The sequence below is a fragment of the Ciona intestinalis genome, unplaced genomic scaffold, assembly GCF_000224145.3.
Source record: "Ciona intestinalis unplaced genomic scaffold, KH HT000075.2, whole genome shotgun sequence".
Classification (NCBI taxonomy): Eukaryota; Metazoa; Chordata; class Ascidiacea; order Phlebobranchia; family Cionidae; genus Ciona; species Ciona intestinalis.
Window position 1 is genome coordinate 142183 of NW_004190397.2, and position 22829 is coordinate 165011.

Here is a 22829-nt window from a genome sequence, read left to right on the forward strand (position 1 = left end):
CGTTTTATGCAACACATCTTATAGTAGCAGTATATAGCAAACAGATTTACTTTATTTGGGGCCGTATTTTAGGATTAAACTACATCATGATTTACCCATGATATGTATAGTATTAACTAAACTTCTGCTCATTTAAATCAACCAAACTCTAACGAATCCACAATCTAAACAACATGAGAGTCAAACTATATTGAACGGGCACGTATTATTACAAAAATAATTTATGTAGAAGATGCGGGAAAAACGGTACAACCTTCTGCCGAACTGTGACCTCAAAATATTAGCCTGGTCGTTCTGTATTTCAGTCAAAATATTGTTCTGCGGTTGTCCCGAACATTCGTTTCCATGTTTTACAAATTGCGGGTCATGATTAAATAGAAAAAAAATACACGTGCATGTTGTCATCATGCATTTACTTGGAACCGCAAAAAATATGTTTTTGTATTTAGGTTAAAATCAACAGCTAATGCTATATATTGCTAAACAACGTAATTGCTGAAACCACAGATACATAAATATATAGTGGGGTGGGGGAAGATGGGACACTTTTTAACTCTATTTACTCGTCCCAGTTAGTAGTAAACAAAGAACATTCAAAGAATTATAAAACTATATCCTTACGACTTCCATGAACCGTTGTTAATTGTTTAAAACACGATCAGTGTTTTTCAATATTTTGTGTTAAAAGTGTCCCATCTTCCCCCACCCTACTATATACACTGCTACGAAAATAGGGTAAGATTGACGCTTTTTATATTAGAGTCGTGTGGTGTTTTAACTCTGTAAATATTCTTTTGCTACTATATGAGATGAAAGAGTTGAAATATATAGTAGGGTGGGGGGAGGATGGGACACCTTTGACACATAATATTTGAATATCCTGATCGAGTTTTAAACAATTAACATAGCGGCCTATGGGAGTCGTGACGATACGTTTTAATAATTCGTTGAATTTTCTTTGTTTACCACCAAATAGGCGGTGTCCTATCTTCCCCCACCCTACTATATAGACTGACTGTTGTTGTTGAATTGCTGCAAAAGTCTTTACACCGCCAAAGCTGTGAACTGCCTGCGATCAGGAAGGAAACGAAATTCGCATGTCGAACTGGCTGTAACTGTATTCTGATTTATTAAATCAGGAATCCTCTTCGGAACAACAGATTTGCTAAACATTTGAGAAACTGCAAGCATGGCGTTGGTAAGCCCTTTTAATTCTTTTACCAATTATTTATATTGTGAATGTATGGTTGGATGGGGAAGACGAGACACGGTTATTACCTAATTATTTAATTATCTTGATCGTGTTTTTACCAATTAACAACGGTCTACGGAAGCCGTAAGGATACGGTTTTCTAATTTTTTGAATGTTCTTTTTTACTACTAAATGTGACGAGTAAATAGAATACAAAGGTGTTCCATCTTCTTCCACCCTACTATAATGCATTAGCCGTGAAATTTAAATATTATATAGTAGGGTGGGGGAAGATAGCTTTTCATTCTATTTTCACGTCCCATTTGGTAGTAAACAAAAGCTATTTAAAAAATTATATAACCGTATATGCTTACGACTCCCATAGACTGTTGCTGTTTGTTTAAAATATGATCAGGATATTAGGTTATTAACTGCTAACGGGATCCTGTTTCCCAGACCCACTATATTAAACGTAGGAAATGCGTTTCTTGTATTTTTAGGTTATAAGAGTAATGCATGGCGTTTTTGTATGTTTTTAAAAGTGTTTTTTTTTCGTGTAAATATTATAGACGAATTCGAATTTTGGAAACTTGTGTCTGTTTGCTACAGCATGGTTAATTTTATCAGTAGCGGTTTACAATTTTGTATTGCTCAATCCCTTGGCACCTGCAATGCGGACAATGTATGAGACTACACATATGGTAAGAAACATGACGCTATTAATATTGTTATATATATTGTAGGGTAGGGGAAGATGGGACATCTTTTTATTCTATTTTCCGTGTCGTTTGGTTGTAAAAAAAACACAATCAAGATATTTGTATATTGTGTGCTAAAATGTCCCGTCTTTCCCCACCCTACTATATATACACGTGCTCGTATTACGAAAAAACGAAGAGCCTAATTTATATGACTAATAATGTCTTAATATAGGTGTGCGCAATCGTGGTCATTTTTCAAACCTAGTGGTTAACAGGTTGTCCAAATTAACAAAAGATAACTCATAACATTCCACACGGGTTATCTCGTAAGCGGGCACGTTGTATGTTTAGCATTTATGTTATAAAGACTGTAGTTGCTCCGCCACGCGGGCATAATAAATGTCATGCAATTTTTATTCATTTATTTATTGATTAAGCATTTATCCGCAGAACCGCTACAATGAGACAATGTCAGAAGAAAAATGGACAGTCTTATACGCAGTGTCTGTCTCATGTGTATACTTTGGCTCTGTCGTCGGCGGGGTGGGTACGAATTTCATGCTCACTTACGTCAGCAGAAAAAGGCTCATGCAGCTCTCTCATGTGATAAACATCACGGGCGTGATCGTGATAGCTTTAGTGGCGGGAACGACTTGGTCATATGAAGCGTTGATAATTGGACGTATTATAGGCGGTGTTTCCCTTGGAATAGCTTACAGTAAGTTTTGACAATGTACATTATTGAATGTAACTTACTTTATCCTAGTGTGGCCGGAAAACGACATTCACTGAACACGGGTGTTCTGTTTTACACACCTCGTGCCCGCTTATCAAGTGCGTTACTTTGTAGGTGATTAGTGATTTTTTTAAGTATAGCTGATAATTTGGACAACCTATAGTAGTGACCATATTAATTTTGTCTCTATTAGTGACCATATTAAAGTAAATCTTAACTGAAAACCATTTTTATGTGATTTAGATTTACCAAGTCTAATGATGTCCGAAATGAGCGCAAAATGCAAACAAAATTTCTGGCAAGGTGTGGTAGGGGCGGCCGTTGCATTTGGGATTCTTATCGGTTCGATTTTCAGTCACCCAAAGGTTTGTATTTTGTATTAACATTAAAAACAACAGGTAAGTTATACGTGCCTGACAATTTGTTTACATAAGACAGAATGTAGGCTTTATCGGCTAGTTATTTTTTAATGACCATAGCAGACAAACTGAATACCGTTAGCACATATATTATCTCACGTTTCCTGATCGTGTTTTTAATAGTTGAAAAGCTCTTTTAGAGTAGCACTACTATAATTCTCCTTTTGTATGCCATCTTTTATCTACAAATCTTTTTTTACTTTGCCACAGGTTTTAGGTTCTTTGAGTCTTTGGACAGTGTTGGTCAGTTTAGCTGTTATTCCTTCACTTATATATTTGATATCCAGTCACTGGATTCCCAACACGCCATTCTATGTATTGAGAACTTACGGGAAAGACGAGGCTTTGGAAGTGCTTAAAAAACTTCGAAAAGGAACATTGGTAAAATTTTGTTATCTGCTGTATTTTCTTCAATTTTAGATTGAACGTTAGTTTATAAAAAAATGTTAATTTTAGGCTGATATTAAAGAAGAGCTTTCAAGTATGACCGAAGAAACTAGCGGAAAGAGAAAAGTGCTTATAAAAGAAATGTGTACAACCAAAAAATACAGGTTATACGCCTAAAATTAGATTTTTATAATAGTTTTGGCGGTTATTTGCATTTAGTTAATTTATAGTTCTATGGGGTAAGATAGATAGGCTACCGTTAGCATTTAATATTACTAGTTGTGTTTTTGACAATTAACAATGGTGTTTTGGATCGTTAGGATACGGTAATATAATTCTGTAAATATATTTGCTTACCGCCGAATGTCATGATAAAAGAAAATAAAACCAATGTCCAATGTCTGTAGAACGGTTTGCATTGATAAATATCTCGAGTCTTTGTTAATAAAATTGTAATATACGTGGCCTTTTATTATAGCTATGCTCTCTTGTAATGAAAACATAGGCATACGTTTCAAACAATGATTATGCATTACAGAAACATGCTCATTGGAGTGATATTTCTTTATCTAAATTTGAATCTCGTTGGTATTGATAACATACTTCTGTATTCGGACAAAATTTTTATTGAAGCTGGTATTAGCCCTGATAAAGCGACCTTTGCCACAATTGGTGTTTTCGCCATGCAAATGCTTGCATCTCTAGTAGGGGTACGTATATATTATACCTAATATATAGACAGTTTTGGGATTGACGTTGGTATTAATATACGCGTATATGTATCCTTGGGCAAGACACTTAACATCAATGCTCCAACTCTGAGGTGACTAACAAGTTGCCCAAAATACAACTACCCAGAAAGTAGCTTGTGAGCACGAGGTTTATGAAATATAACCCCCGTCGTTTACCGCATGAGAAAAATTAGGCAACAATTAACACTTTTTTTCTGACAGTCAAAACTCGTGGACCGTTTTGGAGGATTCAAAGTCCACGTGGCGAGCAACATTCTGATTATTTTCGCTCACGTGACATACACCGTCAGTCAAGTAGCCACACCAGCGGCACCAAACGCCATGCCATACGTTGCAATATTCGCTGTTGGTGTTTTTCTTATAGCGTAAGTTGAAATTTCGGTTCGTTACCGGTTTGAAGCCACCATGTATAACAATACAAAGTATATGCCAATGAAACTTATATTACAAAGATATAGGCCTATAACTGAACGAATGAATATAAGTAATTCAATGACGTTCATTCTTTTGAGTTGTTTCTATGTAGCTGACCTATATTAACCGTATATGTAACTTTACGGGTGTTTATATAATTTAGACTTTTATTTTGTGTATATGGTTGACAATTTATACAAAAACCTCTCTCGTAGGTGGTCTGGTGGCACTAATCTTGCAACTTTTGCTATACTGGGAGAAATCACCAGTGAACCGACACGTTCTACTGCGTATGGGTATTCTGCAGGAATACTTTGGAGCGTAGCATGGGTGGCTAGCTTTATACCACCGTATTTAAAGGTAAATTGGGTTCAGTTTTCACAGATTAATACTTTATATTGAAAATACTTTATATTGTATAGCAATACCAAGAGCCCGAAGTTTAAGTTTAATTATTCTATATGCCCTAAAAAGCATAGCGGAGTGGGTTAAGATGGGACACCTTTTCATTCGATTATCTCATCTCATTTAGTAGTAAACAAAGCTCAAGCAAAGAATTATAAAACCGTATCCTCACGACTCCCATTGACCGTTGTTAATTGTTTAAAACACGATCAGGATATTTGGACATTATGTGCTATAAGTGTCCCATCTTACCCTACAGAACTATATGCAATAGAAAATATAAAATAAACAGTCTAAAACCATTTGTAAATTTTGTAATAAATCCCTTCTATAAAATAAAAAATACGTAAAAATTCTAGCATACTTCATACTGTTACATTACTTTGGTATTCTTAGATACATCTCGGATCTTATGCGCTTACAATTTGGCTCGGCTTTGCTACCGTGTTTCTAATATACGTCATCATATTCATTCCAAAGCTGAAGCGACAACGACAGCAAGAAGTCATATTATACAGCAAGGAATCTCAAAATAACGAGGTTAAAAGCCTTACTGTTGAAAGTTAGATCCTCACATTGTAAAAAAAACTGCCCAACCTCGAATATATATACTAAATAATCAGAGCATGTTTAATCTATTAATCTCCGTGCTTTTTTAGTATAGTAGGTGGGGAAAGATGGGAAACCTTTAGCACATAATATCTAAGTATCCTGATTGTGTTTAAAACAACTAACGGTGGTCTATGGGAGTCGTGAGGATATAGTTTTATAATTCTTTGAATGTTCTTCGTTTACTTCTAATTGGGACGAGAAAATAGAGCTAAAAAGTGTCTCATCTTCCCCCACCCTACTGTATAATTAAGAGACGTTTTTTTTTTCAGTACATGGTGTACCCAGGATTCATTGTTACATATTTTCATTACGCGTATGTGTGCTTTTATACTGTTTTAAGTCACAGAAAATATATACATTCTATTTGAATAACAAAGTTAAATCAACACTCCTTCTTCCAATATTTAAAAGAACTTGTCTGTAAACTGCTTTTAGTTCAGTCTAGTTTAAGGAAAATATTTCACTAAGAAATGCATTAATGTTTAAAATGAACAAACGTGGCTTTTAAGCTGTTTAAAATGACTACTTTCTTCACAGAGAGTTATTAAAAATTGTATAAGGAGAAAAATAATCTTACCTAATTTGATTCTAAACCAACTAAAGTGTTGGCCCGCGTTTGATCCACCAGATAGTGACACTCGACATCCATTTGTGACGAATATGATAACTAAGACACTGCCCCCCCCCTAACTGACGACAACTTCTAGCTATTTCTATGAGCATCAGATAAACAAGTCGCAGTCGGCTGCCTTGTAACATTGCTAACTTGGTTCATATCAAAACAGGTAAACAGGTTTCAGATACTTCAACATCCAATGCAGAATACAGGTAAACGATTCTACCTTTCTTACGTTCTGGCACCACGATATACAGTGGGCCAGTCTAAATAGGACTCTGCTTTAGGCGCTAACTAAAACAGAACAGTCTCTAACCTACGTGATCTGTAAAACACTTTATAACAGAATATACCCGCAAGGGTTGGTATGGTATGGGTTAAATTAATTAACATATAAGCCTAATCCAGAAGGTAATATATACTTACATTTTCTAATGCACACACATGTGTAAAAACTTACATATTTAATCCGCAAGCGTTTTAAAACTAAACTTTCCTCTTGAAACATGTCAGCATCAAACCACTGTCAGGATCTAAAAACCAAAATACACCAAATACATAACCCAAAATTCTAAATAAAGACAATTAAATGATTGGACCGGTACAATACAATCAACATAAAACAAAAACAAAGCAACGAGGTACAAGACAAAAAAACTAAATACTTCTAATGCGAGACCAAAGAACGAGAACTCCAACTCCACGGACCGAGCTACAAAACATTCGTTGCACAAGGCTCTTATTGGTGAGTAAATGAACCTAAACCTTACGAAGCTGCGAGTGTTTCGAGGCTTCTAAAAGGAGAGGATTCGCATTTTGGTGAATATTTTGCAAAGAGTGACAAAAATCGCGTTTTTTTGGAGAGCAATTATATCTAGATTGCAAGGTCTGTGCAAGTGGGAGAATATGTCAAGTTTTGATTGGTCGAGAAGACGCCAGGAGGAGTGAGTTTCTCCTCAAGAGTGGGAGAACATCCGAGGAGCAGACTTGAAAATGTGGACGGGGTTGGAAAAATGAGATAACGGCACCAGCCGGGCTGTTGCCCTCATAACACAGTGTTTGTATTAATTTGCTGAAGGCATTTGATGCCCACATCACGTTTTACATCAGAACGCCACATGTCATTGATTTGAGTCGTTTTTATTTAGCAAGTAGTTCAGATTACACTATGCAAACATATAGGTCTGATATTCCAAGATGTTCTATATTTTACACACAAACAGAAGAAAGAGTCTAGGGTATATGCTACAAGTTCAAAAATAGATCAAAAAACAAAAATAGCTGGAACTGGTTGTACAAAGAATTCGAGGCATATGATACTTATCAAGAGTCAAATGGAAAGTCAGGCAGTCTACCTTATGAAACACAATGGTCAAACCATTGTAATCATATACATAGTCTAAGAGAGAGCTATGGGCCAACGAATTACATTTTAAGAATAATGTTCAACTGATACATTCAAAGTATAAACATGAGATCTTCCCTTGATTGTCCTCTAGCGTTCTTATAATAAGACATTTTTCTACGAAGATTTTATCTTCGTTTTTCAAGCGATTTTTTCTTTGAATTTTCTTCGATTTTGAAACGGGTGTGAACTTTTTCATGCAGTTCATGCAGGCGACCCGCAAACATGCCATGCTCTGTGAATAGACGAAGAATAGAACGTAACGTTTGCTTTGGCAGAATCAGAAGGGTATGGAAAAACACCGAATATTGCTTTTCCTGAACTCTTTCGTATACCAGCTGTTATGTTTTGTCTATTTCCTTGAGGCAAGAATGTGTACAATAGCTCACACTTTTCAACTGGCACTATTTCCCACACTTTTAATCCATAGCCTGTTTAAACAACATTTTGGTTTGGTTTCCTCCCTTTTCGTTCTTTATATATATATTATAGTAGGGTGGGAGAAGACACCCAAATAATCTAAACGTGTTCATGTGAGTCGTAAGGACACGTTTTATAATTCTTTAAATGCTCTTTGTTTAAAACCAAATAGGACAAGGAAACAGAATGAAAACGTCTCCCATCTTCCCCCACCCTACTTAAAAAGATCTTCTTTACCGTTTTCGAAAATTCAATAAAATTATGTTATGTTATTTACCTTTCGAAAGTTAAATAAAGTTATGTTATGTTATTTACCTTTCGAAAGTTAAGCCTTAAGCTCGATACTTTCAGGTCCCCTGTGAACCCTGGCCTCATGACGTCGTTGGCGTCTCAATCGTGAAATTAGTTTGACGTCAAATAAAATGAACAATACAGCGAACCCGATCCATATTGTAAGCGCATAAGAGCCGAGGTATATCTAATAACAAAAAAAATATTGTAACATTATCCTGGAACATTTTTGCTCTACTTTTAATAATTAGTTTTTGTTAAAAAACTTTTAATTTTCCATTTTCTATAGGGCATCTAGAATGTTTGGGACAAGTCGTTTTGGTAAATCTTAAATACATAAAATTAATAAGCCAATTTAAAACATATTTGTCTACGGAAGCATCTTGTTTTGTACAATTACCAACGTTCTTTTAGAGTCGTAAGGATACGGTTATACAATTCTATAAATATTCTTTGTTTACTACCAAATAGGACAATAAAATGGTAAAAACAAGCATTTAACCTACTGGTGCCTGGTAAATTTTGTCCCCCTTAGTACTGGCCGCTGTACAACATAATATACTCGCATAATGTAAAGACATGAATCTAAACTACCTGTAGGTACGGTGGTATGAAGCTTGCCACCCACGCTACAACCCAAAGTATTGCTGCAGAATACCCATATGCAGTAGAACGTGTCGGTTCACTAGTAATTTCTCCAAGTAAGGCAAAAGTTGTAAGATTAGTTCCGCCAGACCAACTACGAAAAAGTTTGTCAAATTGTCAGCCATACACAAAATAAAAATATAAAACGAAAAAATATAAATACACATAAAGTTACATATGTGGTAACTAGTAAGCGGGCAAGAGGTGTATGAAACAAAACATCCGGATTGTATCGGCTGTGCTTAATTCGCCACGCCAGAATTTTTAAGTTACATTCATTCATTCTATTTAAGTTACATTCATTCTATCTAAGTTACATTCATTCTTATTTTATCGCAAGCGTTATATAAACATGAGCGTCATATACTGTGTATTATTATACGGTGGCTTTAGACCGGTAACAAATCGAAGTTTCAACTTACGCAATGAGAAAAATACCAACGGCAAATATTGCAACGTATGGCATGGCGTTTGGTGCCGCTGGTGTGGCTAGTTGACTGACGGTGTATGTCACGTGGGCGAAAATAATCAGAATGTTGCTCGCCACGTGGACTTTGAATCCTCCGAAACGGTCCACGATTTTCGACTGTCAGAAAAAGTGGTATTTTTTTATCAAAATTGTTACGATAAATTATGCATATTTTTGAAGAAATCAAGAGTTAAAGAATGAATATTATTTTTCTTCTTTGGGTCTTTATAATATTGCAGCTAAATGCTATATAACTCGTTCCCGCTTACGAGTTACTGTCAATACATTAGGGAATATATATACATACCCCTACTACTCCTGCAAGCAGTTGCATGGCGAAAACACCAATTGTGGCGTAAGTCGCTTTATCAGGGCTAATACCAGCATCAATGAAAATTTGGTCCGAATACAGAAGCACGTTATCCACTCCAACTAAAATAGCGCTTAGACAAAGAGCTATCACTCCAACGAACATATCCCTGCAATGTTTAACGGTCATTAACAACGTAATTGTAGGCAATCATTTATCAGTACAAGAGAGCTTGGCTTTAATGAAAGGCTACGTACAACTTTTATATATATATATATATAAGATTTTATTAATGTAAATCGTACTACAAGTATTGGACTTTAGTTTTCAAGCTCCTATGCTTAGATGTAGCGAAAATTACTAAGCATATTAGGTGCGTAACAACTGGTTTTAATTTTGGGATAAAGTTTAATGTTATTATCGTGTTACTTAAGATAAAAACACGGCGTTGTGAGCCTAACATGGTAAAGGTATTTAATGGTGAATTTTGCAACGATAAGATTTCGTTTTAAGTATTTACAAAGCAGATTTTAGCAGCACATAACCTGTATTCTTTGGTCGTAAGCATTTCTTTTATACGCACTTTACGTTTTCCGCCGATTTCTTCGGACATACTTGCAAGTTCTTCTTTAATTTCAGCCTAAACTTAACAAATTACATAAACTTATGATCATACTTAATTTGAGACTTTACCAATGTTCCCTTTCGAAGTTTTTTAAGCACTTTCAAAGCCTCGTCTTTCCCGTAAGTTCTCAATACATAGAATGGCGTGTTGGGAATCCAGTGACTGGATATCAGATATATAAGTGAAGGAATAACAGCTAAACTGACCAACACTGTCCAAAGACTCAAAGAACCCAAAATCTGTGGCAAAGTAAAAACATTGTTTTTTAAAAAATGTTAAGCTCAGAAAATCCTGCTGTATTAATTGTAATAAAAACTACACACCTTTGGATGACTAAAAATCGAGCCAAGAAGAATTCCAAACGCGCTACTTAAACCAATGACACTTTGCCAGAAGTTTTGCTTGTAATTTGCGCTCATTTCTGACACCATTAGACAAGGTAAATCTGATGAGTATAAAAATTAGTTTTATTTCAAGGTTATTGGCACTCTAAGTATGGGGCACTTGTACTTAAGCCTAGTATACAGAAGACAACGAATTTATAGTACTGTATAGTACCATGGAAAAGATGAGATCTTAGCACATTATATCCAAGTATCCTGATTGTGTTTTAAACAATTACTAATGGTCTGTATAGGGTTCATGAGGATACAGTTTCACAATTCTTGAATGTTATTTGCTTACTATCAAATGGGTCAAGGCAATAGAAAACTATACATTGTCAAAACTTACTGTAAGCCATTCCAAGTGAAATACCGCCTATAATACGTCCAATTATCAACGCCTCATATGACCAAGTCGTTCCCGCCACTAAAGCTATCACGATCACGCCCGTGATATTAATCACATGAGAGAGCTGCATGAGCCCCTTTCTGCTGACGTAGGAGAGCATGAAGTTCATACCTACTCCACCGATTAATCCGCCAAAGTAAATGCAAGAGACAGAAACTGCGTATAAGATGGTCCACGTATCCTCTGGCATTGTCTCATTGTAGCGGCTCTGTAGGAAAAAGTTTCGTTTTAACAGCCTTGTTTAGCATTCATACACATCGTGCCCGCTTAAGCGTTATCACATATTGTTCGTTTCTACATACGACAAAACGTTTATAACATATTTTGAGTCATGTTCCTTACCATATGTGTAGTCTCATACATTGTGCGCATCGCAGGTGCCAAGGGATTGAGTAATACAAAGTTATAAACCGATACTGACAAAAGTAACCATGCCGTCATGAAAAGACAAAAGTTGCCGAAATTCGAGTTCGTCTGAAAAAAATATACATCTTCAAACAGATATAAAACTTCCAAAGTTTTGTTTTAATTTTCAATTTACCCCTAAAAATAAGACAATTACAGCTAAAACGATGAAGTTTTAATCTTAAAATGTAAGAAATACATTTTAAACACATTTAACTAATACTTAACTGGCTTGACTGCTATACAATTCTATATAAACAGTAAAAACAAAAGCAATATGAATATACTTACTAGCGCCATGCTTGCAGTAACAAAAATTATGCTTCGAACAGAACTGTCAAAAATTAATCAAACGAAATACACAACTAGAGCAAACTATGACAGCGGACGGCGTTTCCTATTAAAATAAAACAATTAAATCAACAGCTTCAATGGTATAAAGTTATACTGTTTTGGTGCAGCAATTCATGCTAAAAAGGTTTTAATTTTTTTGGTATTGTATGCATTACAAATACAATTTTAATGGGTTGCCAAAATTATCAGCCATACATAAAAAAATGAAAAAATTCAACAAAAATCACCTACAAAGTAACATACATGGTAACTCGTAAGCTGGCACGAGGTGTTAAACCCGTGTGATAACGACTGTCGTTTTTCGGCCACGCGAAGATAAAGTTACATTCATTCAATCAATTTTCAATAAACAAGTGTTATTTACTCGCGTGGTGGAGCAAAAACAGCCGTTATAACACTGGTGTTCTGTTTCATAAATCTCGTGCCCGTTTACATTGATATTTATGGTACAAACTAATTTTTCATGAAACTCAAATTTACAACAAATAATTTTGCAATAAATACACACTTGGTTGCCAGATTTGCACATGGACTACTATAATCACACAACGATATTGTAACCAATAAGAAACAAGATGCCTTTGTGATATCACTACACTAAAATAACGTATGGTAGGGTTAGGACGCGGGGCAGTTTGGGACATTTTTTAACGTTTTGGCGATAGTCAAAACAAATGGGACAGAATTATCCGACAGTACATTATTCGCGGCTGCCTAAAACGCGCGACCCTTTTACTGCTATTAACTATTAAAATCGCTGTTTAAATATCTTCTTAAGCGTCTCAGTATAAACCACTCAACTGCATCTATATACCAATGTACTATATATATATATATAACTTCGAAGCGTAATAAACTGCGGTATGGTACCAGAACGACTCACACTGACTGCATAAAACGCGCGACCCTTTTTCTGCTATTAACAATTAAAATCGCTGTTAAATATCTTCTTAAGCGTCTCAGTATAAACCACTCAATTGTATCTATATACCAATGTACGAAGTATTTTTTGCAAACTATCTATACTTTGTTTAAACTAATGCGCATACGTGAAAAGGCAATATCATACCTGCTTTCAAGAAGCTGTAGGCTAAATAATCAAGGGGACAACCGCTATTGTGACGCAAATAATCTACTTGTGAATTGCCATTATGTCGTAATCAACTGCCAGGTCAAACAATCGCTATTGTGATGCAATGAATCCACGTTTGAATCCCTACTATATATGTCATATATAACTTCGAAGATTACTAAACTGCCGTACGGTACCAGAACGACTTACACTACATGTACTCGAGTGATTATTTCTTTGGATCGAAATAGCCGTATGGTACCAGAACGGTTACACTAAACGTTTCCTAATAATAATATCCGGAATTGGCAATAGACTGTATGCATATAGTTAAGTACTTCGTTGGAGTTAATACAGTAGTGTGGAGAAAGATGGGACCTTGAACACATAATATCTAAATATTCTTATCTTGTTTTAAACAATTAACAACGGTCTATGGGAACCGTGAGGATACGGTGTTATAGTTCTTGGAATGTCTTTTTTTACTACCAAATGGGACCAAAAAAAAAGACTAATAAAGGTGCCCCCCCTACTATAGATATGCCGTTACTATAGATATGCCGTTACACTTTCGTTTATTTTTGTTGTTAACTTTTTGGGGTAATTTTATTCTTAACTTGTTTTTTTGGTGTTTTTTAAAGTGTTATTCTTAGCCCGCCTGTATTTTGTTATGAAGCCCGTCTAAATTTTCTGTGTGCATAATAATGATGGGTCTTTAGGAAACCATGTGCTTCTAACTTTGTACAATAAAATAATTTGGATACAAGAAAAACGTGTTTCGACCCAATTCTCATCGGGTTTCTAAAGCGGAAACAGTCGACGAAATGTCGCCACGATATTACATTGTTTTGTTGTTAGGACAGCATATCAAAATATAATATTTTTACTGCTTGTTTTCATAAACTGTTTGTTTAGATAAGAAAGCTGTGGCTTTTGTTAAAGCTAGTTTTATAGTAGAGTGGAGAAAGATGGGACACCGTTAGCACAAAATATCCGAGAATTCTGTTCGTGTTTTAAACAATTAACGGTTCATGGAAGTTTTTAGGATACGTTTCTATAACTCCTTGAATGCTCTTTGTTAGTAAATTGCATGAAAGGCGTCCCACCTTTTCCCATCCTACTATATAACCTAAACTTTAGTTATGTGCTTAAATATAAAAACAAAGTTTAAATTAATTGTTAAAATAAGAAAATGGAATTAGCAGTTAATTGGCAGTCGTTAAACATGCTTTTAAGAAATACTATACTCGGTAAAGTATTTAAAATCTGTCTAAATCACCATATTGTATTTACCGCATTTTTTTAACTTGTAAGCAGGCATGAGGCGTATGAAAACAAACACCCGTGTTATAACAGCTGTTGTTGCCGCCATGCGAAGCTATAAATTAAGTTTCAATCAAAATTTCTCAATAACAACGTTATTTCTAGAGCTAAAGAGTAACCACATGAAGAAAACAAACAAAAGATATATGAAGTATCCGATCTTAAGTAGCGTAGTTTTGATTGCGTTCTTCTGCGTTATTCAAGTTCTAAGAATAAACCAGAAAATCGTGAAAAACGATTTGCGCGCGAGAGCAGTCGTGCGGAAGCAAGATTTTACGATTTGTCTGTACGGAGTGAAACAGCACATTGTAGTTAATTTCGTTCAAGATTACGACCCCAACATAGTAAGTAATAGTGCCTACGTTTTGTTATTTGACTTTGTGTTTGTGTGATATGCTTATGACGTCACTCACGACGTCACTCATGACGTCACTTGTAACGTCCCTTATAACGTCACTCATGACATCACTTATGACATCACTTACGACATCACTTATGACGTCACTTATGACGTCACTTATGGCGTCTTACATGACATCACTTATGACATTACTTTTTACATCTTACATGGCATCACTTATGACGTCACTTATGACATCACTTATGACATCACTCATGGCCTATTTTTTACAGTGTGGAGTATGTACGCTTAAGACAGTCAGCTCGTATTGTGATGTTATCATTTTCGACTTCAGGCATGCACCTAAGATTAAACCTGGAAGTTTACAGAGGTTTGATAGTACTATAGTTTATAAGCCTATATAGAAACGACATCGACTATGGGGCATGGGAGTGGCAGTTATTAAAAAGTCACTTAATTCCTAACACTTAGAGGGATATTAATCAAGAAAACGCCTGTCTACTTATCCACACACTCCAGTAGCTTTAGCAGCTCGACTGTGGGCATGAGAGTGGCAACCATGGATAAGTCACTCAAGTTCCTACCCGCGAAAATATAATGGACTAAACCAACAAATATAACTGTCGACATACTACAATATCACCTGCAAATTGACTGTGACAACAATTGTAACCTTTAGTATGGTGAATAAGAGCAGACTATAGTGTGTTGTAAAATATAGTTTCGAACCGAATATTTTTTTTCAGGCAAAGCCCTGACCAATTGTTCGGCTGGGCTTCGGGGGACTCGGCTTTCGGGCACAGGAATATGCATAAGTACGACGCATCTAAACATGAAGGTATATTCAACTTTACGGTTTGGTATAAGTTGGATTCGGATATTCCAATACCGTATGGTACACTTGCGCGCACGTACAGAGCGCTGGCAGCCGAGGACCGAAACTTGGAAGAAATTTTAGCGAAAAAAGATAAGCTTGCCATATGGATAGTTTCGAATTGTGACAATAGCGAATTTGCGATGAGAAGAATGGAATTTGGACTGGCGATGAAAAATACTAAAATTGGGAAACTTTTAGATTATAGAGGCCGATGTTTTGACCAAGAAAGAGTTAAATGGCAGGGCTATGTCTATGATCCTACGTCCTCGCTTAGAGATAACGGTACCGAACGTTTTAAGTTCTATTTCGCGTTTGAGAACTCGTACCATTGCCGGTACTACATCACGGAAAAGTTTTGGAAAAACGCTTTTCTTGCGTCGGCGGTTCCAGTTGTTTGGGGACCTTCTAAAAAAGATGTGGAAGCAGTCGCTCCCAAGCACTCATTTATTCACGCAGAGGACTTTCAGAGTCCGGAAGACTTAGCAGATTATCTTTTATATCTGGATCAGAATGATGCGGAGTACCGAGAATACTTTAAATGGAGGACGCGAGAAGATAAGTGGAAAGGTGAATCCGGTTACCCAGAAGATCGACCGGAGTCGTTCGGAATGTGCAAGTTATGTCTTATGTTGCATGAGAACTTAAAAAACCCAAAGAAACGATATATAACTAATCTAACAGAAGTTGTTTACCATAAAGACGACGAGTGCCTGAAGTACTGAACGACATGAAACCGAATTTAAAAAGAAACAGCTCAAAAGTTTCTTAAACAATGACATACAAGAAGACACTTTTCTAAATAAAAGACATAATTTATTTAGATTTATGTAGAAAGTATTTATAAGTTTTAAAAAGACATAACACCCTATTTAATTCATGTGTTTAAGGCGTCAATGGGTAAACATTATAGTTCTTAAACGTTTTATGCTAATAGCACAATCAGTGCCTATTGACGTGTTTGCGGCAGACCAAATTTATAACGCCTATATGTTTCACTACTTCACACCACATATGTAAATACAGTTTTTAAGTTAACTATAGTTAAGTTTTGCAAACCATTTAGAACTGTATAAATATACACAGACCTATCTATGAGTACAGCAAAGTGTGCGTAAACCAACATAGTCTAAAAACGAGTTAGATTAAAAATGGCTGTACACAGTATCCGGAATTCGTCCGCTTTGTCTGTTTTGTCCGGATTTCGCTGCCGCAAGCGGAACTCGGTAAAGGGTTTGCATACGACTTCGCAGGCGTATTCGCATGCCGGATTCTGTGTACAGCCACCTTAATAGGTACTTTTAACCGCTTAAAAACACCTTGTAGCTAATAGATACGTCCCATATATCCTGATCAAGTTTTTAACAATTAACAACGTTTTTTTAAGTACAGCACATTGTGCATAAACTAACATAGTCTATAAAAACGAGTTACATTAATAGGTACTTTTAGCCGTAATAAAAACACTCTACAGTTTTCCTATATATCCTGGTCGTGCTTTTAACAGATAACAGCGTTGTTTTAAAGTGGAGCAAAATGTGCATAAACGATTACAATTTTAAAATGAGTTACATTATTATATGTACGCTTAGCCGTTTTAAAACACCTTATACACTAACAGTACACTGCAAATATCACTAATCTACTGGTTCTAAATACAATGACTAGCTTACATGTTACGATCTTTCGCTAACACAGTTCAACAAGAACTATACTGGATATAACTACACCAAGAGAAAAGCGCGCAGTGGGAGGCACGAAACGCGCATCAATCAGGCTCGCGGCAGAGAACACGCAGAAACGTTTATTAGATATCGAAAACAAATCACGTGTAAAATAGTGGACTACAAGTAGTGATATGGAAACAAAAATAAAACCGATTTAAAAGGTACACGAATTGAGTAAACGGCGTTATATAATGAACATAATTTGACCTAATAATGTTATATTATAGGGTAGGGGAAGATAGGGCACCTTTAGCACATAATATCCATATATCCTAATCGTGTTTTAAACAATTAACAACGGTCTTATGGAAGTCGTGAGGATACGGTTTTATAAATCTTTGAATCTTCTTTGTTTACAACTAAATCGGACAAGAAAATAGAATGAAAAGGTATCCTATCCCCCCCACCCTATACTAAACGTTTACTAACATATAGTACCGTGGGGTAAGATGGGATAAAGTTAGCACCAAAATCGTATATTACCTGATCATGTTTTTAACAATTAACAACGCCATTTTAGAATCGCAGGGCAACGGTTACATAATTCTGTAAATATTCTTTGTTTATTACCAAATGAGACAAGAAAAATTAAAAACATGTCTCATCTTACACCACCCTACTATATCATTGTACGTCATACATGATACATTTATTGACAATTCCCGCTGCTGTGTAATTTAAACTGCTACACGCATATTTTGTGTCCGTTTAACAATTTTGTTAGTTATATGCATTTCGACAACAAAATATGGTACAACTAAAAATCTTTTCATTTACTGTCAGTTTTTTTGGTTTCTAAGGAGCTGGCATATCATATAAAGTACCGTAGGCGCTATACGTCCCATAGTTTGAGTATGGCTCAGTTAGAACGCTAGTTGTCTCATCATCTAACTTTTTCTTAGAGCGTTTTTTGACAAAACGACCCAGAGACTTGAACCGAGAAAAAAACTTTTTCTTTTTTTTCTTTTTCTCCGAATGCACTGACGACATAGAGGGTATTGTTTCGTCATAATTTTTATAGTAATCCTCTTCTGGTTCGTCTTTTTGCATAACTTCAGCAGAGGCGTAATACGGCTGGTCACGTGAATACCCTGTGAATTCTGGACACAGTTCGATTGGAAAGCGGTCGTAATCACGCGGGTCTTGCGGGTCTGGGTAATAGTAGGGCCACACCTGCAAGATACAAGGGTTTAGCAATTGTAGCAGAACGAATTGATCAATGTAACTTACTTATCCTCGTTTGACGGGGCAACGACGACCGTAATAACACGAATTTTCTGTTTTACGGTCTCATGCCCGCTTACACGTTTTTTTGGGAATATATATTTCATTTTTTTGTAATGTATTTTTGACAATTTCGACAACCCATTAGTGACCACTAGGTTGTACCAATTGTCGGTGAGTGTCTTGCCCACGGACACATACGCCCACAATTGTGGCAGCGTCGAGCCTCGATACCACATACTCTTGGCTAGGCAGAAACGCTAACCGTACCACAGCACTGTATGTATAATGGGCAGCATAGTTGTGGATAATGAGGCACCAGCTGTATCCCAAATTCTAGGTGTGTATAACCCTCAAAGAAACTATATTTTTGAGTGCCAATAAACTATATAGTGGGGTCTAGATGGTAGCACACTATAGGTAATAGACAATTGCTCCAACCCAGTGGTCACTTATGGGTTATCTAAAATGCCAGCCACACAGTAAAACCGTCACCAAAATAGTAACATACTTGATAACTTGTAGGCGGCCACGAGGTGTTTGAAACAGAACATCTGTATATGATAACGACTGTCGTTTACCGGCCACGCAAGGATAAAGATTAGAGAAGTTACATTCATTTTATAAAGACCGCATCCATACAGTACTTACCCTTTTCTTTCGTAGCATCATTTTAGCATCTTCCCCTGTAACCCCATCGGGCAGACTTAACCCCAAAAACCGGTAACCAATTCTGGCTCTAAATCCCACAGTATTTTTGCCCTTGGGTACGCCAGCCTGCTGTCTAAGTCGTACAAACTTTCGATAAAACCGTATTCTGACTCGGAATTTATCCTTTTTTCCGTGTTTTTTCCGTAAATTCTAAGGCCCAGCCTAAATCTTAGCAATAAACGCCGAAAATAATTTATAATTTCCATTTCCTAAGTTTTGTAAAGCGACTGTGATGTAATACAGTATATTGTTACGCTAAAATCCAGTTATATATTTGCTAAAAAATGAACTGTTAACTCATATAGCAAACGCTTATTAGCTAAAACTGACTTTTTGCGGATGTACAACGTATAGCGGTAATGATGTACAGACGCCATCCTATAAAACGTCATAGTTTTTACAATTTATAAACAATGTATTAGTACAGCTATACAATAAAGTACGCATAATATATTTATATAAAAATTCACTGCATATTACGACTGCTGCTTTAGTAAAATAAGAAATTTTTAGGTAAAATATGAAAAAATGTGTAATATTTAGAAAGATACAAATTACTGCATGTTACGATTTCTTTTAAAAAATACACAATTTATAGGTAAATATAAAACACAAAGGGTGTAATATATATATAGGCATACATGGTACACATAGTAGGGTGGGGGAAGATGGGACATTTCTTTTTACAATTTTCCCGTCCCATTCGGTAGTAAACAAAGACAATTTAAAGAATTTATAAAACCGTATCCTGACGACTTCCATAGACCGTTGTTAATTGTTTAAAACACAATCAGGATATTTGGATATTATGTGCTCAAGATGTCCCATCTTCCCCACGTTATAAACAAAGCCTCTTTACAGAATTAAATAACTGTATACCCATCCTGTAAAAAGCTTTGTAAATTTTTCAAACACAGGCAACATGGGATTTAGGTACTACGTTATCCCAACTTACCCCACTGGGTGCTAACGTTATCCCAAATTACCCCACACCCCTTAATTCCAAATGTGTTAAACAATTAACAACCATTTTTTAGAGTCATGAGAACACGGGGTTATATAATTCTGTAAATATTCTTTGTTTACTACCAAATGGGAGATGAAATATAATGAAAAAATTAAAACCATCATACCCCAACCTACTATATATATATACCATTATTAATATGTACCAGTGCAGTTCACAAATAAAATAAAAAAATAATCACCCACAAAGCTATATACGCGGTAACCTCGTAAGCTGGCATGAGGTGTATGAAACAAAACAACTGTGTTATAACGACTGTCATTTTCCAGCCACGTGAGGATAAAATAATTTACCTTGACATTAATATTAATAACTTACTCTCATATTATACTTGTGTTGACTGGAGTAGGGCAAGTAATCATAGGAATTTCATTATTTAGGTACCCTGCATTATGGTAGCTTTGTTGTACGGATTGAATTGGTATGCTACCAATGGTCAGCGGAGCATTTAACCTTAAATTGAGACTGAATGCAGGTAACATCACCGTGAACTGTAATGTAAGGTTGGGTTCAAGTCATAATATTTTAATTAAAGGTTTTACAAATGTTACCATATTTTACTTGCCTGTAGGTAATATTCAATATACATGACTTTGCAGAATCTTAGGTAAGATGGCTGGGTCATGGGAACCTGGAGTAAAACTTCCATTTTATTACAGCAAAGGGGAAAGAAGATATATGTCATAACTTGACAGTGAGCATGAGGTGTATGAATGTACAATGTGTGTCTGGTGTATAAGACACCCATGTTATAACTTGACAGTGAGAATGAGGTGTATGAATACACTACGTGTGTTTGGTGTGTAAGAAGACACTCGTGTTATAACTCAACAATAAAAATAAGTGTATGAATGTACAATGTGTGTCTGGTGTATAAGAAGATACCCATTCTATAACTTGACAGTGAGCATGAGGTGTATGAATATACAATGTGTGTTTGGTGTATAAGACACCCATGTTATAACTTGCCAGTGAGAATAAGGTGTAAGAAGACAATAAACAAGCAGCAATTGCTCTAACCCAGTTGCTCAAAGGTAACAAACATACAGCAAAAAAGCATCACCCACAAAGTAACATAAATGGTAACTCGTAAGCTGGCAGGCATCTATGAAACAGAACACCGGTATTATAACGACTGTCATTTTCCGGCAATGTGAGGATAAAGCAAGTTACTTCATTCTTTTACTCACTTTAAGCAAATTATCATTCAAGTTCATTGTCTTTCTCTTATTAACGCCTGGTCCTCTACACTCAGTAATTGTCTTGTGTGTTTTATTTGTAACACCCTGAGCAATGTATGTGATAACCTGTATTAATGCAACGCTGGTACCATGTATTTTGGATGAGCTGAAATGGTAAACAATACTTAATTATGGTTGCAGTTTTGTGTATATATGTATATTAATTAAATTAAATTAAACATAATTTAACATTAAACTAATCAGTTGTCTTATTTCTAAGCCATACACTTAAATAAAAAAATCACCCACAAATATATGTGGTAACTTGTAAGCGAGCATGAGGTGTATGAAACAGAACACCCTGTTATAATGACTGTCATTGCTTCGCCATGCAAGGATAGAAAAGTTACATTTATTCATACACCTTAAATTTTCCACTGAAGCATTGATTGTTATGTATTCGCCTGGTACATAACCACTTTTGTCTGTATGTACTTCAGCTGTTATTTCACCACTAGCGCAACAGCAGCAACATCTATGCTTTGAATCCATCACATGAATTGGCATCTAAAATAATTAATTTTACATAACATAATTTTTATGTTAAGTAAAATCTATGAAAGAAGGAATGAATGAATGTAACTTACTTATCCTTGTGTGGCGGGCAACGAAAGTCGGACTATAACATGGGTGTTCTGTTTTATTCACCTCGGGCACGCTTACGAGTTCCACAAAAATAACTTTGTGGTTTTATTTTGTAATGTTTGACTAACAATTTAAACAACCCATAAGGGATAACGAGGATGGAGCAGTTGCCATTAGTTTTAACATAAAAACACTTAAAAAAAAGAAAAAAATCCTTCAAAAAATAATCACCCACAAAGTAACATACTTGGTAACTCACAAGCTGGCACGAGGTGTATGTAACAGAACACCTGTGTTTAACGACTGTGATTTTTCCGGCCACGCGAGGATAAAGTAAGTTACATTCATTTATTTAATTGTCTTTCCACAATCACTGACAAGCCACAATGGTAGCAGCATTGAGCTTTGAACCCAGAAACTCTAGGCTAGAAGCAGAACACATATATTGAATGTATGAATGTATCCTTGCATGGCCAGAAAACTTTATCCTTGCATGGCCAGAAACTTATCCTTGCATGGCCAGAAAACGACAGTTGTTATAACACGGATGTTCTGTTTCCTTGTGGGTGATTATCTTTTGGAGGACTTTTTTATTTTTTATATATGGCTGATATTTTGAAAAACCCACTAGTGACCACTGGGTTGGAGCAATTGCTGTTAAGTTTCTTGCCCAAAGACACATACACCCACAATGGTAGCAGCGATGAGCCTTGAACCCATTACCTAATGGTTAC

General features: G+C 35.8%; 5 protein-coding genes across 8 annotated transcripts in view; 2 read left to right on the forward strand and 3 right to left on the reverse strand.

Moving 5' to 3' along the window:
- LOC100177864 (solute carrier family 2, facilitated glucose transporter member 5-like) overlaps positions 1–6298 on the reverse strand; it is a 14650-nt gene extending 8352 nt beyond the window's left edge. The window contains exon 1 of the mRNA XM_026838354.1: positions 6196–6298. The gene's annotated coding sequence lies outside the window, so the exon portion shown is untranslated. The remainder of the gene's footprint in view (positions 1–6195) is intronic.
- On the forward strand, positions 995–6004 carry LOC100176810 (solute carrier family 2, facilitated glucose transporter member 5). Of its 2 annotated transcripts, XM_009862999.3 has the most exons (10): positions 995–1198; positions 1762–1893; positions 2344–2611; positions 2873–2994; positions 3259–3429; positions 3505–3599; positions 3974–4145; positions 4389–4552; positions 4817–4961; positions 5403–6004. In XM_009862999.3, exons 1-10 carry the CDS (start codon positions 1190–1192, stop codon positions 5571–5573), a joined length of 1449 nt encoding a protein of 482 aa, XP_009861301.1. In that variant the 5' UTR covers positions 995–1189; the 3' UTR covers positions 5574–6004. The 2 variants fall into 2 exon arrangements, with proteins under 2 accessions (XP_009861301.1, XP_026694156.1); XM_026838355.1 differs by lacking the exon at positions 1762–1893.
- A 1057-nt stretch (positions 6299–7355) lies between the features above and the next one.
- On the reverse strand, positions 7356–12003 carry LOC100179933 (solute carrier family 2, facilitated glucose transporter member 5-like). 2 transcript variants are annotated; one of them, XM_018815447.2, is made up of 11 exons: positions 11888–12003; positions 11534–11665; positions 11132–11399; positions 10723–10844; positions 10468–10638; positions 10320–10414; positions 9772–9943; positions 9418–9581; positions 8945–9089; positions 8375–8537; positions 7356–7874 (listed from the first exon to the last, which is right to left on the reverse strand). In XM_018815447.2, exons 1-10 carry the CDS (start codon positions 11894–11896, stop codon positions 8385–8387), a joined length of 1431 nt encoding a protein of 476 aa, XP_018670992.1. In that variant the 5' UTR covers positions 11897–12003; the 3' UTR covers positions 7356–7874; positions 8375–8384. The 2 variants fall into 2 exon arrangements, with proteins under 2 accessions (XP_018670992.1, XP_009861323.2); XM_009863021.3 differs by having other exon boundaries at positions 7356–8070.
- A 2263-nt stretch (positions 12004–14266) lies between these two features.
- Positions 14267–16475, forward strand: LOC100182267 (alpha-(1,3)-fucosyltransferase 6-like). The gene is made up of 3 exons (XM_002123218.3): positions 14267–14689; positions 14979–15076; positions 15453–16475. Exons 1-3 carry the CDS (start codon positions 14342–14344, stop codon positions 16303–16305), a joined length of 1299 nt encoding a protein of 432 aa, XP_002123254.2. The 5' UTR covers positions 14267–14341; the 3' UTR covers positions 16306–16475.
- Positions 16476–18280: 1805 nt separating this feature from the next.
- LOC104266552 (arrestin domain-containing protein 3-like) overlaps positions 18281–22829 on the reverse strand; it is a 7095-nt gene continuing 2546 nt past the window's right edge. Inside the window, exons 5-9 of one of the 2 annotated variants that reach the window (XM_026838360.1) lie at positions 21875–22017; positions 21460–21616; positions 20835–20900; positions 20588–20760; positions 18281–18480 (exon numbers count right to left, since the gene is read on the reverse strand). In XM_026838360.1, the coding sequence (XP_026694161.1) occupies positions 20590–20760; positions 20835–20900; positions 21460–21616; positions 21875–22017 (537 nt within the window). In that variant the 3' untranslated portion in view covers positions 18281–18480; positions 20588–20589. Of the gene's footprint in view, positions 18481–20256; positions 20761–20834; positions 20901–21459; positions 21617–21874; positions 22018–22829 lie in introns of those variants that run through there. The other variant, XM_018815455.2, reaches the window with a different exon arrangement.